This window comes from Monodelphis domestica, chromosome 2 (genome assembly GCF_027887165.1).
Source record: "Monodelphis domestica isolate mMonDom1 chromosome 2, mMonDom1.pri, whole genome shotgun sequence".
NCBI classification, from domain to species: Eukaryota; Metazoa; Chordata; class Mammalia; order Didelphimorphia; family Didelphidae; genus Monodelphis; species Monodelphis domestica.
In genome coordinates, this window is record NC_077228.1 from 526,537,924 (window position 1) to 526,552,545 (window position 14,622).

The 14,622-nt window shown below is 41.9% G+C and overlaps 1 protein-coding gene across 8 annotated transcripts in view; it reads right to left on the minus strand.

The window, feature by feature from the left end:
• Positions 1 to 14,622, minus strand: part of KLHL24 (kelch like family member 24) — a 54,461-nt gene that overhangs the window by 32,108 nt on the left and 7,731 nt on the right. For 3 of the 8 annotated variants that reach the window (XM_056819840.1, XM_007485951.3, XM_007485949.3), the window contains one exon: positions 8,173 to 9,152. In XM_056819840.1, coding sequence (XP_056675818.1) covers positions 8,173 to 9,092 — 920 coding nt within the window. In that variant the 5' untranslated portion in view covers positions 9,093 to 9,152. Of the gene's footprint in view, positions 1 to 8,016; positions 9,153 to 10,220; positions 10,339 to 14,179; positions 14,384 to 14,622 lie in introns of all 8 variants that reach the window. The other 5 variants (XM_056819843.1, XM_056819841.1, XM_007485950.3 and 2 more) reach the window with 4 other exon arrangements.

Sequence of the window (14,622 nt, forward strand, 5' to 3'; positions counted from 1 at the left end):
AGAATCAAGTTTCTATGAGGTGGCACAACAGCCAGAAGACTGGGCTGGGCATCATGAACTTAGGGTTCTGAGACTCCTCTTTATTTTTATGTTGAATAATCTTGCATTTTCTTCTTTTCCTATGCCTCTTGCAGGGGTGGGAAAATGAGAGGGGACAGAGGGATAGTATGGGTTAACTTGTGGCCTCACCTTTCCCTTTCAAACTGCCCGAGTAGGAAATATTTGCAATGACCCCTAAACCAAGAACTACAGGGGATTGGCTTACAAAGCTGTAAATGATCCAGCACTAATAAGCAAACAAATTGTCACTTAAGCCATCATGGCAAGCTTGGGACAATGAGAGTGGGGAATTCTATCATTATTATACAGGATTCTAAGTATCTACAATGTGCTTTCAGCTTTCTACTTGCTAGATATATATGGACATGCATTATCAGCCCAAAACAAGGGTCAGACAGAGTTGAGAAACAACTATGTTGGACCTGAAAGTCTCAATAGCTTAGAAGTATTAGGATTTCACACAAGTCTTGCTATTTTAGCAATGTAGAGACTGGAATTTATTGCTAGTTAAGATGCACGATCCAGTAAATGTTTCCTCCACTCAGCTAACACTTTTACTTAAAAAAAAAAAATAGAGGGGGCTGATATCTTTTACCTTTGCATGACCTTTCTTTTTCAAGATTCCCCCTGTCCTCCACTCCTCTTTCCTTACCCAGAGAGAAATTCCTTTAAAGAATAAAGGAAAATAACCAATCTATCAACTAAGTCAAAAGAACTTATTAATGTGGCATTGCAGAATCCAGAGATGAAACAAGACACCTGCTCTGTCCACCAAAGAGCCTCTCATCTTTTAGTATGGAAGACACCAACATACAGCTGATTCGAACCTGCGCTCCCCCTGCCCCACCCATGGGCAAGTTTCAGTATGACCAACTCAAGGTACACAGCATGAACCAGGTGACATCCTCACAGATCCCTCAAGTCTGCTTCCTGGCTCTTCCTTCGGCACATGGGCCAAAAGGCATTTGGCTATTTCTCCTCTGCTCGGAAATCTTCCCATCTACAGCCCTCTACCATCTGGGTCCCACCTCCCTTTCCAGGACTTCTCTCCTTTTACTTCCACTCCCCTCTCTTATTCAGCCAAACCAGATACTTGAGTCCTTGGCTCCATATTGCATTTCCCACCCCATGCCCAGGATCCATTTCCTCCTACCTGCTTCTTAGACTCAGTTCCTTCAAGGCCTAACTCAGATGTTGCCCCAGAGAAAGAAGAATCTAAATCCTGGCTTCACTGGACTTCCTCTCATCTCCAAATAGTCCATGCTGCTTTCTCTGTCTGTGCCCAAGTGGTGACAAAGGGGTAAATGCGTGGCACAGACAACCCAGAGGGAGGCTTGACAACTGCCATGGAGATGGAGGAATAAAAGAAGATTCCCAGAACAAAGGCTGGTGGTGCCATCCACAGAAACAGGAATGTGGAGAGGTTAGTGCCTTTGGAGTTCTAAGCATCCAGGTCATACCTGAAGCTATGAGTGAGAAGCTCCAAAAGAACAGGTCTCCAAATTGAAGGCAGGAAGAGGAGACAAGGTGGTAGAGCCAACCATACAAATTGTGAAAGGGGATTTTTATTTTCTTTGTCTAGTTTAGGTTAATCCATCAAGAACTTAAAATACTTCTACTTAACCCTTAGTAAGTCGCTAACAAAGAAAAGTTCATGCCCTAAAAGGCCACAAGCACTGGACAGTGCTAGGCAAATTGAAAAGCTGTGATTGATTACTGAGATGTGACAGGAAAGCTGATGGGTGGAGAAAACTGTATATAAGCAGGAGCCGGAGAGAGATTCATTGCTTGATGCATTCTTGGGTTTTTCATTCTTGGTGGCCTTTAGCCTAGGGAGCATGAACTCTGATGGGATTCTTGGCAGTCTTGATCTCATGTGCGCTGAAGGTTCTTGGCAGTTTTTCAGCGCCTTTGGCTCTTTGGATTGCAGCTTCCTGATCTGGAATTTTGATTCTGGTGAGATTCAGTCAGATTCACATTCACGATCTGGAGGCACTAGGATTAGGACTATTATTTTTAGCTAGGTGGTATTTTTCTACCTCCTACCCCACTTTAATATCTCTACCTTGCTGTAAATAAAGCTACTAACAGACTACTGACTTATAGTTTAATTTTTATAAATGGTGATCACAATGGTTTTAAAAAAATTCTTATATCGTTCAAACCCATTTTAATTACTACATTTTGGGCACCTTAACAGCAAAAGCCACTGTGGCTCAGGAGCTAAGAAATGTTTCTGGCCATCTGGTCAGCTGATCCATTATGACCAGACAAAATTTACAATGTCCAGCCTTGTGCATAGTGATAAAGTCAATTTGTAAGTCTCAAAAGGCGCTCTTAAAAGAGATCATTCCTCACTTTGGTCAGCCAGCACAAATTGATTCAGACAGGGGAACTCATTTTACCAATTCTGTTTCGTCTCAACTTTATTCTTGTTTGGGGATCACTCCCAAATTCCATGTACCATATCATCCCCAGAGCTCAGGCCAAGTTGAGAGAATGAATAGAGATCTTAAGACTATGATTGGAAAATTGTGCACTGAGATTCATTTAAAATGGCCTGAAGTTCTCCCTCTAGCTCTATTTTATATTCAAAGCAGGCCACGGGGAGATCTATATATCTAACCATTTGAGATACTTTTTGGACATACCCATATACAGGCTAAGCCTTTTTCTCCTACATACTTATCTTTACTGGGGGGGGGACACTTCCTTAACAACTGCCTGGCAAGAGTTTCCACTCAATGTCCCAAGGGAATGGCAAGTGGTCCAGAACAAAACTCCTTTTCTCCTCAATTCATCTCATGTGTCCAACCAAGGGCTAAGTCCTACAGATTCGGCCTCTCTCCTTCTCTCCACCCAACACCCACCTCCCTAGGCCCAGTGCTGGCCCTCTTCATTGATATCCATCCCTAAAGCTTTCCCTCTCCCATCCATCTTCCTCACAGGTGCCAAATAACACTCCTAAGTACATCAAACTGTTCCTCCTCTGTTCAAAACGCACCATAGCTCTGTCAACATGGAAATATAGAAATCCCCAGTTTACTTAGTTTAAAGGTAGAAACCCCAGGTTTTGACCTTGTCACAGGAGAGGTTTCCCTCTGAGGGAAGGTCCCACTTCACCAGACAATAGACATTCACTTCAGGTGGGAAGGTAAACCTCATTCGAAGACAAGTAGCTCTTTTGTCTCCAGAAGCCTTTCCCAGTATATCACACCCTCCTTCTGAGAAGAATCGAACTCGTGACCTTCGGCTTACGAGACTGATGCATTTGTCTGTTGTCTGGTGAAGTGGGACCTTCCCTCAGGGGGAACCTCTCCTGTGACAAGGTCAAAACCTGGGGTTTCTACCTTTAAACTAAGTAAACTGGGGATTTCTATATTTCCATGTTGACATCTCCTAAGGTTTCAAGGCCTTTGTTCTAGCAGAAGAATCTGAATCCAGGACTTCCTACCTCTAGGCTCATCCTCTCTCCACTGGGCCTACAGTACTTCTAAATAGCCAGTGTTTATAGACTTTGGCACACTTAGAAACTTATCAGAAAGCTTTATTTTTCAAGTGATAAAAAGACTGTTTATTCTCTAAATGATTCTTCACAATTCATAAGCTTTATGAAAACCTGTGAAACCCCAAACAAGGGCTGGGGGAATGGAAACGGCCACAGAGAAAGGCTCCTTATGTCAGGAGGGAGGAGGAAAATTTTTCAACATGAAATTTACACATTGAAAATGCCCAGATTCCTTCCTTTATTCTCCACAGCAAAGGGAGAATGAATGGAAGGCTTTAAATGATATTTGGCAAAGATGAGATTTCCCAGATGATGATGGAATTCCTTGAGATACAAGAAGGGGCAGCATAAAGAATGGAGAAAACCATGGGCTGGAATCCCATCTCCTACACCTTAGAAGCCCCAGAGCCTTCATTTTCTTATCTGAAAAATTGGGATAACAGTATCTCTATTACTTCTCTAAAGATATTGACTTAGGGGCTTTGTAAATCTCAAAGCATTCCAGAGAGATCTGAGTTCTAGTCTTAGCTCTATGGCCAAGGAGCTATGTGTCCTCAGGCAAGTAGCTGTACTGCTCTGGTCTCAGTTCACCTCAGTGAAACAAGGGGCCTAAGGTGATCTCTTAAGTCATTCATTCAGATTCTAGGGAGAGACAAAGGATCATAACCACAATGAAGCAAAAAAGGACCAGTAATAATAATGATGCAAAAAAGGTCAGAGTAGGAAGAAAAGGGTTCATAAACCTCTAAAATGCCTGGAGGGAGGGGATGAGGTCAGTCACATTCAAAGAAGAGACTGAATGCAGCTGAACCATGTTTTCATGTACAACCAGCAATTTCCAGTCTTCTTAGTATAAGGAAATATTCACATTTCTTAAAAAATTTAAAAGGTGTGACAGAGGCTGGCACATAAGAAAAGTGCCAGGGTGAAGAGTGTGTGGATTTGATCACCTCAATGGGGAGGGGCCCCAGGAGGTTGGAATCTTGAGGAGCAGAAAGTTCCCTCTAAAGAGCAGTTGGTCTCTCAGTCTAGAGAAGCTGAAGAGAGAGGAGTGAATAAGATTTTTCTCCTGAGGGTTACCCATCTTTTCCTGCTTGTGACTGAAAATCCTTCCCCCCAACATTTCCCAATTGAAAACACTACTGAAGAGAAACCTGAGAAAGGCATTTTGAATCTCGGTCAGACTTTACCTCAGTTCCTGGTGCCCTGGGTCTGAACTGTGGTCAAGGGGCCAAACCCAGGATCAGTCAACTTGACTATCTCTCAGGGGGCTCTGGCTGCCAAAGCCCGAGTTCCCCCCAAACTCGAGGAGGGAGGAAAAAGGGTTTAGATAGAGACAGGGACCCCCTTTTCCTCCACTATCCTTTCCCATTCTTTCCCTGTCAGCCATTCCTTTGTATTATCCTGATTGAGTTAATTGACATTAAAGTAGCTATCTTTTCCCCAAGCTTTGAATCAAGTGTGAGTGAACAGCTTCAAGGAGAGACATCTTAAGAAGAAACCCTTTAGTCTCTAGTAGTGGAAGAGGGACAAGAGGGACAAGAGCAAATTTGGGAGAGCAGCCAGTAAAAGCAAAGAGGGCTAAAGGGAACTGTAAACCAGAATTCCTTTGTACAATCATTAAGCAGAAAACCAAAGTCAGACAGGCAGGCTGCTCACAAGAGCTTTACCGAGTCCAGAACACTCTCAGAAGAGCACTTCTTGTATTGAATTATTCTAACATGGTAACCATCTGATCCAAGAGTCTTCTGCCCACCTTAGAAAAACAGGATTAAAAGAGGCCCACTTCACTTCACACAGGAGACGTAGCCTTTCAGAGTTCTGCAAAATGGTTCCTAGAAATCAAATTATATTCTAAATGCACAGAGGAAGCTGGCCATTAAAATGAAGGTGGGGAACGGTTAGGTCTTGGCTCAACTTCCCCAGTGATCCAGGAGAGCCAAACTAGCTTCAGTCACTCTTAGACTCCACCTCTTGGCACAGACCATCCCCTAGCCTGAAGCATACTCCCACCTTAGTTTTGCCAGTTAGACTCCTCAGCTCAGATATCACCTCCTATGGGAAGCCAGACTGATCAAATTCAATGGTTCTTTCCTTAGGTCTAGGAAGGATGTGTGTGTGTAAACACGTACCTTCTGTTTTAGAATCAATACTATGTATTAGTTTTGAGGCAGAAGAGAAATAAGATAGGTGGGGGGGGGGGGGGAGGATAAGGGACATGTCCAGGGTCACACAGCTAGGATGTGTCTGAGGTCAAATTTGAACCTAGGACCTCCCATGTCTAGTCTGATTCTTAATCCACTCCACTGAGCCACCTAGCTGCCTCCTATGAGTTTATTAAAAAAACAAAAATTGTTAACTCTCCTTTGGAATAATTAGTTTCCTTTGTGATTTTCAGTATTTTATTATTTGCATTTCTAAACAGATTCTGAGAAGATCCACAGGCCTCTCCGGATTGACTAATAGAGGGGATTAGGACCGACCCCCCCCCCCCCCCCAGTGAAGAGCCCCTGTTCTCCTGAGGGCTTTCCTTTCCTTCAAATTATTTTGTATTCATTTCTCTGCTTGTTTATCTCCCTGTAGAGCACATAGAAGGTGTTATAGAAATGTTAGCTATATAGAAATGTTAGCTATAATGTTGAAGCAGGTTTAAAGCAAATGTAATAGTCTGGGGCCATCTGAAAAGGAGTCCTCCATGTGGGCGATGCTAGGGTATCTGGACCTACTTCTGGGACATATGACTAATGTTCTCTATTGCTCTCTCTTAAAAAATTCCCTGGCCCTGTTCTCTAACCTTCATAACAATCTGCTATAATAAGAAATTATCAAATAACATATTTATTTGCTACCCTGACTCCATCAGCAGCTGAAAAAAATATGCAAAACTGTTTTCACATTGTGCATCCTTTCCCCAGATCTGAATTTTAGAGGTAAAATATCTTCTTAAAAAAGGGGAAGTGGGATGGGATGAGGAATTATAGCTGTGGCAACTGGGTGGCCTGTCAGACAGAACACTAGGCTTGGAGTCAGGATGTCAGTTCAAGTCCTACGTCAGCCATTACCTGTGTGATTCCAGACAAATTGCTTACATGCCTCAGTTTTGTCATCTACAAAATGGGGAAGATACTAGCACTTATCTCACAGGGTTGTTGTAAGGCTCAAAAGAGAGGTCTATAAATCACCACAGAAATGCCAGCTAAAACTGCTGTCCCTAGGACTCTTTCTGCCAATAATTTGCCAGGGAGCCACAATGTCTCCCTCAAGCGCTGTTTCATGTTCTCCACTGGGGAAAAAAGACCCCATCAGGAGCATGGACAGGAAGCAGCTCCAGAGAGGCCACCCAAACTTTTGGCTGCTTCAGACTTAAAGAAGAGGCGAAGGGCAACGTGTGGGGCCATCTGGAGCATTCAAGGGAAGAATGGCCTCCCTGGCACAACTCAGAATTTCTTGGGGTTTCAGGCCCAAATGAATAAGTTTATCCAGGGGCAAAATCGAACTTCAAACAACCTGCAGAACTATTGTGGGAGCTTCTTTCGATCTTATGACCTGAAAACATCTCCTATCCTCACCCCTAGTCAAAACTTGCCTGCACTTGGGCAGCCCCATCCTGGTATAGCTGATGTCTGGGAAGAATCAGTAGTTGCATTAGGTTTTTCTGAGGAGTTTCCTCTCTGAAGCCCTGCTATGAATGACCTAATTCCATAACCATCTATAAAAAGTCAAGGAAAACCAGACATGGAATAAGCACAGCGCTGACTATACCAAGATTCTACTAGGCAAAAACAATTCTTCCTACTGGCCTTTAAGATTCATAATGTCACAGATCTAGCCTGGAAGGGACATTAGAAGCCATTCAGGCCCAAATCTTCATTTTACAGAACTCTGAGAAGTTATTTGATGGGATCACAGAACTAGAGCTAGAAGGGCCCAAAAAAGTCATCTTATCTATGCACTCATTTAACAGATAAAGAAACTGAGGCAATAGAGGCAGCTAGGTGGCTCAGTAGATAAGAGAGCCAGGCCTACAGATGGGAGGTCCTGGGTTCAAATCTGATCTTCCTAGCAGTATGATACTGGGTAAGTCACTTAACCTTCACAGCTAGGCCTAGCCTAGCCCTGTGATGGCGAACCTATAATACATGTGTCAGCACTGACACGCATAGCCATTTTCAATGATACACGTCAAGAAGTATGGGGCCACATGCAAAGAAGAACGTTTTTTTCTCAAAGTGACACACCACCCGAGTTATGCTCAGTTTTTGGCGCATTTTGATACACAAAGCTCAAAAGGTTGCCTATCACTGGCCTAGCCTTTACTGTGTTCCTGTCTTGGAACCAATACATAGTACTGATTCCAAGACAGAAGGTGAGGGTTTAAAAAAAAAATGAACAAAACCTCCCCCCCAAAAAAAACTGAGGCCAAGAAAAATGAAGTGACTTGGACTTACATGATCCCATGTCTGGAGTAGGGAAGGATCTCCCCGTTCATCATTTTATAAAGGAGGAAGGTTAGAAGCTGAGGAAAGCTGACTGACTTGGCCAAAATCACCCAGGTTCCAAATGCAGAGGTAGGCCTTACTCTACAACTTTGAAAAGTTGCTCACCTTCGTGGCCTTGTTCTTGGTGACATCATCTCATTTCCAAGGATGTGGTACCGTCTGGCTTCGTGTAGTAACTGATAACAGTCAGGAGAATTCTGGATTAATTGGTCCACTTCAACAGTTTGCACAAAATAGTTGGGATGTAGGAGAGGGAGTCTCACGTGGGTCAGAAGTTCCTGCAACAATGGCCTCCTCAGGTCAACTGCTCGATACACCCAACGCATGACGGCTTCAAAAACCATCTCTTCCTTGCCAATCACCAGTTCATCACTACCAATGTAATCAATGAGTTCGTCTTTGCCAAGCTCCAGGAATTCCTCATGTTGGGACACATCCTCAAATGTCTGCAGGGCAAAATTCCGGCATTTAGTGAAGAGCGTCTTCAGGGAGTGTGTGTCAGCAAAGCGCTGGATCCCAAGGCAGTTGCAAGGATCCAGTTGTTTCTCCAAGAACTTGGCACAGGCATTACGCAGGGCACTGATCTGAAAGAGACTTGATGTCTCAAAGAGATATTGGACATTCTCGGTAGTGATTTTGACCTTTCCAGTATAAACATATTGCAGAAAACAATCCATCGCTTCAGCCAAAATGCCATTGATCTCCACCAGCATCTCTCGGCTTTCTCTATGGTCATTACAAAACATGGCTCTGAAATAGCTGCTACATGCTGAGAGGACAGCCCGATGGCATGGGAACTCCTTCCCTTCCACACAAATGATGACATCGGTGAACAAGCGACTATCTCGGAACTCATTAAATATCTGAAGTATGTTTTCAGCATGTGATGATCCTGAATTAAAGTCAAAAAACTCATGGCCTGTGAGAGATTTGGGGTCCATTTCAAACACTTTACGCTTAATTGCCGGGGAATCACGCACCCCAAGATCCTCTCTGTTTAGTCTGCGGCCCAGTATTAGTACCATTGTTACATCAGTTGGCTAGATGCTTGCTGAGAAATGCCTGCTAAGGATCGTCTGTCCTTCCTAAAAGTTAGGGGGAAAAAAAAAGTAAAATTTCTGAATGTCAAAAAAAAACCCTTAATCATTTCATTTTTAGAATGAACAGTTTGTTAGAGATAATACAAGGATCAAATGCTACACTTAAAAATTATCATGCCCTGGGGAACTAGTTGTGGCCTGATGCTGTGAATTTCCACATATCAAATCATGCTGGATTATTATCCTGCCATTAGTCTATTCAGATACCTTCTTGTGGAGTAGAGAGGGCTCCTGGAGCTAAGACACCAAGTAGAGCAAGTTCTGCCAAACTGGGAAGGCTTTAAATTTGGACCTGGTGACAGACAGGCAGCTAAGGACCAGGCTGGCTAAGTTTGGAGATTATCCTTGGAATCCTTTCAAAGTTCCCTCAAGTGTCCCCTCACAGATGCTGCCTAATACCTTCTATCCCTCCTTTCTGAAATGAGAGGATCACAGATTTAGAGCAAGAAGGGGCTACAGAAGTCCCAAGTCTGACAGATAAGCAAACTAAAGCACAGAGGGGCTAAATGACTTGTTCAGGCTTTGACAACCTAATTACTTTATTTCCTGTTTGGATCTATTTTCTATCACTTATTTCTGTGCATTAGGCTTGTCCCTATTAGAATATAAGCTTACTTTGGGCAAGGAACATTTCCTTTTTGCCTTTGTATTATCAGGGCCTACCACAGGACCTAGCTCTATGAACTGAAGGATGGTTACCAGGTACCAAGTTTGTATCTGGTCAGAGAAAACTCATGAAGTAATCTCAGGTATGGAAAACTTACCATCTTGAATCACTCATAGGAAGTATACTCACTAACAAAAATCAGTCTTAAAAGGCATTAAATTATATACCACAATGAAGGGGAGGGGAGGGGGGAGGGAGGATCGGGATACCAAATCTTATCAAGAGCACAAATCTATCCCTATGCTGGTAGAAGGCACTTTCACTTTGAAAGCATTCCTCCACCAAGCAGGAATGTTATTGGTATGATCACAACGAACTGTTAGCACAATTACTTCCAACTTCTTTGCAGTTCTTAAAGCTTTTCTGAAGGAAACCAATGTACTTACACATGCAGTCTTCCCCAGAAGAATGACAGGTACAGATTCATTTAGGTCTTTGTAGTTCCAATGCCTGGTACATTATGGGGGCTTAATAAATGCTGGTTTATACTTTTCTCCCTTCTCCCTGAAAAAAGCCATCAATAAGGCCTGACCTTCCCTAATTTTACTGTCAACTTAGCCAATAATGACTGGACCATCCACCATTCCCTTTAATAAATACATCCTGAGCATCTGTTGTGCAGTGGCAGCCCTCTCCTGAGGGCACTTCTGGTGCTGGCCACTTGTGTGCATTTGGTTAAATCCTATGATTCCTCTGGGCCTTGGTTCCCTCATCTGTAAAGGGTGGGACTAGCCTAGAAGCCCTCTCAGACCCCTTCCAGGTCTTGATCCAGGACTCTGTAAGCCCAGCTGAATGCTAAGCAGACAAAGTCCCTACCCTCAAAGGACTTACAATTTAGTTAGGGAGCTGTAGACAGACACATCATTCAATTCTTGCCTGTCATTCTCATGCTAATGGCATGTATAGAAACACCACTCTAATGGTCCTAGGTTCAAAAGAATTATGTGATGGCATTCATCCTTGGCTGCTAAAGACAATTAACAGGAGCAAGTGGCCCTGCCAGCCAAAAGATGTCCAGATTTTCCTCTTTATTTCTCACTTCTTTCTCTTATTCCCTGTTTTCTGGCAGAGCAGAGAAGATTGGTTAATTTTTATTAGCTAAAAGGAAGATTACAGAGAATTATTTTTTGTTTCTGGAGTCCCTAACCTTCATTTCCACTAAACAAAAAGTGGAAAAGAGGAAGGATTTAATTTAGATTCTAAAAAGTTATTAAGAGCTAGGCAGTAAAGGAGGGGTGTAGACTCTAGTGTCCGCTAATTCTCTACCCTCCTAATGAGAATCTTCTTTAACGAAATAAAACTGAGCCTGTCTTACTGATCTGGCAGGGAGCATAGAGATCTACCACTGAGTTCCCCAATCTATTAGTAAAACCCATAGAGATCCCAGATACAGAGCTGGAAGGAACTGTGGAAGGGTACCTTGTCTAGCCCTCTCATTAAACAGAGGGATTCTCATGGGCCTCAGTTTCTTCAATTGTAAAATGAAGGACTGAACTAGATGACCTCTGCAGTCATATTAGATCCTATGAAGCTGCTCTAACTAGAGCAAAGACTATCAAGGAATAACTAACTACTTATCTTTGCACTTTTCACTGCAAAGAGCCAAGAACCCAATGTGTTATAAATCTGTCCAGTTAAAAGTTGGAGAGTATCTTTCATCTCTATGGTAATTGGAAAAATAAGTTAACCAAAAACAGCAGTGGGTAAAGGGTTCAAAGAGGGGAATAGGTCAATCTAAATTTCAACCAATTAAGACAAACTTGGGCAGAAGTAAAAACTTTAGAAACTTTCTAAGTCTTTAAAGTTTGACTTTTTTAAAAAGGATCTATCTCTTTATGTCAGGAATAAACAGAAATTTAACTTCAGCAAAGAAGAGAAAAATATATAACACCCTCCCTCCACCTTTAATTCTAGACATTCTAAATATTTGAAAGACCTATCCTCAAATTTGCATACATATATTTGAGACAGGCATTATTATTCCAGATATAAAGATCCATATCACTCATGAAATTTTCCAATAAATTTGAGTAAATATGGAATATGAGGATGGAGATAGCATTATATATTAAGAAGATATTCTCATAGGAGGAAATCCAGGAACCAAAGGGGTTAAGCATGATGAAAGAATATTTGGGTGAAGGTCTAAGGGGAAGAAAGAGGATTTTATTGTTGGTACATGATAGACGACCTAGAAAATAGGTTCTTAACTTAGGGTCTTGTCAGCTTGTTTTTTTAAACCATTTTGACTGTATTTTAATAATAGTTGTTTCTCCTTGTAATCCTTTGTATTTATTCTGAAAATCAGGATCTGATTCTAAAAATATTATTTTGAAAAGTATCTTCACTGGACTGTCAAAGGAGTCTAAGAAACAAATAAACTCCTAGATCAAGAAATCTCGATCTAGAAGAAAAAAGGAAATTTATGTGTTTAGAGAATAGATCCCAACCTTAAAACAGAGGCATAATATAAATGGTGATGGGAATGCCAATCAGATCAACATCTGCGGGTAAAAGAAGGAGGCTAATATTCCAAAGGTGGGGAGAATCTTATGAAGGAGTCAATTTTCTCTGACAAGGAGAAACCAGTTTCTGAAGTCTAAATAATGGGAACCCTGGTGGAAAAGTGACCAGAGGTTCCATTCTAGAGTTTGTGACAAGGAGGGGAAATCTGGGCAGTGACATGCATCCTGGATTTGGGGATAGATTTCAGAGCAGATTTCAGGAAAAGATGGATAAGAACCTATGGAAGAAAATGTTTCAGAGAAAGTCTGTCCAGAAGGGAGAGAAAATACTCAGAATTAAAATCTGAAGCCACACAGGCAAAGAACTCCAGGGATGGGGAAAAATTAAGGATACTCAAGGAGATACAAAGGAACTAATTAATGAAGTCAGATTTTAAAAATGAAAATGCACAAAAGATGGAAACAAGATTAGATAAAGAGTGAATTTAAATGTGAGACACAGTCCTATAAAAACATGGTCTAGAAAGTTAGTTTACACAGAATGAACTGGCACAAGAAGCTAAAAACAGCAAGAGGATTTGTTTTTGTTTTTTAAGCTATATGAATGGCATGATGGCCACTGATGACAGAGACCAGCTGTCCAAAAATGGAACAGGTGGCTTCAGGAGATGCGGTGGCTCCCTTCTTGGCTGTGTTCCAACTAAGAGGCTCAAGCACCACTTGTTGGGTCTGTTATATTGGGGCTTCCTTCCTTTTGAACCTGAGTGGGTTGTATGGCTATTGACATACACAGCACATGATAATCAGGAAACAGAAGTAAAACATTGCCTATCATCAAACAAGACTGCCCTATTCATGGCCCAGCTTAGTCAGTCATAATGTAACCTTTGCCCCCATAATAGAAATCTATCCTCTTCATCCCCTCCAAAATCTCACTCAAAGGTTCTATAATAAAAAACTCATGTGCAAGCAACAAATCCCTATGTTGGCCAAGCCTATCCAAAATATTTCATCTTATTCTGTGTCCTACATCTTTCAGCTGGATTCTGGCATCCATCATCGTCCTCTGGAATCAGGGTTGGGCATTACATTTTGTGATTCTATAATAATGTTATAATGATAGCTCCAAGTGTCAACCTTCTCTAGATTCAAGACAATTTCCCTCCATTTATTATAGAAGCTTTCCCAAATGTACTTTTCGGTTTTGTTACTTGCTTATATGATAACTGTGTGCTATTTCCCCCTCCTGCATAAAAGGTAAGGAAACAAGGTTTACTAATCTAGTAATGGCTTAAGTAAGAGCCCTCAAAGATATTCTCCTTTTTTTGAACTTAAGTCTTCCTATAGTACCCAGGATGGAAGTTCAAAAGCCAGTCATGACCTTGACCCCTCCAACTCATTATGGTATGGACCCAGGAGCTCTGATCTCTATTTCCCACTTGGGCTGGTTCTCTTCTTGCTGGTCCCCTGCTACATCAATGGGTCAAGGCTTTTCAACAGCTCCCTCAACCTCCCCAGAAGCAGGAATTATGTAGGTGTCTACCACCATGCCTGGCTTGTGAAAGGTTTTCAAAAAGAATGCTAACAAATTTAGACTAGAGTTCTAAAAATGGAAAACTATGAGTATATTTAAATCATCTGAAAAAGACACCTATATTTATCTTCTAAATATATTCAACTGAATTATAGCAACAGAAGTCAAGTAACATGAAGTCTCAAACAAAGAACACAAACCCTGGAGGAAGTCCTAACAAACCCTAAGGGGTATTCTCAACCTTTACCAATATCTCATGTATCACAATTAATCAGTAAGCATTCCCTAAATACCAGCACGTGCCCAGTGACAGACAAAAGACTGTCCTTGCCCTCAGAGTGCTTACATTTGCCATCTGGTGTCCTCATATCCCAGGATCACATATACATAAGTAACACTTAATACCAAGTGATTCATAAAAGAAGGATGGCCTGGGTAGAAGAAAGGTTCCTGATTAGGGCCTCAGGTAACACTTAATGTAGGAATCGGACAGTGCAGGGCAATATGGATGATGGTCAGCAGTCCAGTTTGGCCAGAATGTAGTGGGAGTCTACAAGGGGAGAGAGTGGGAGATAAGAGGACTGAATGAGATATGGTGGGATTATTTAATTGAGTTATCAAAAGTATAAAACAGGTGTGAACAATTCTTGGACATCATTAGTGAACCAGAAAAGGTCCTTGATCAATCTAGAATCAGTGAAATGCTTCGAGCCATTACACAAAATGAAAGAAGCTAAATTCATGAGAATTGGATTGGGATTCTAATTAGGGAAAAGAGTCATGTCCCCT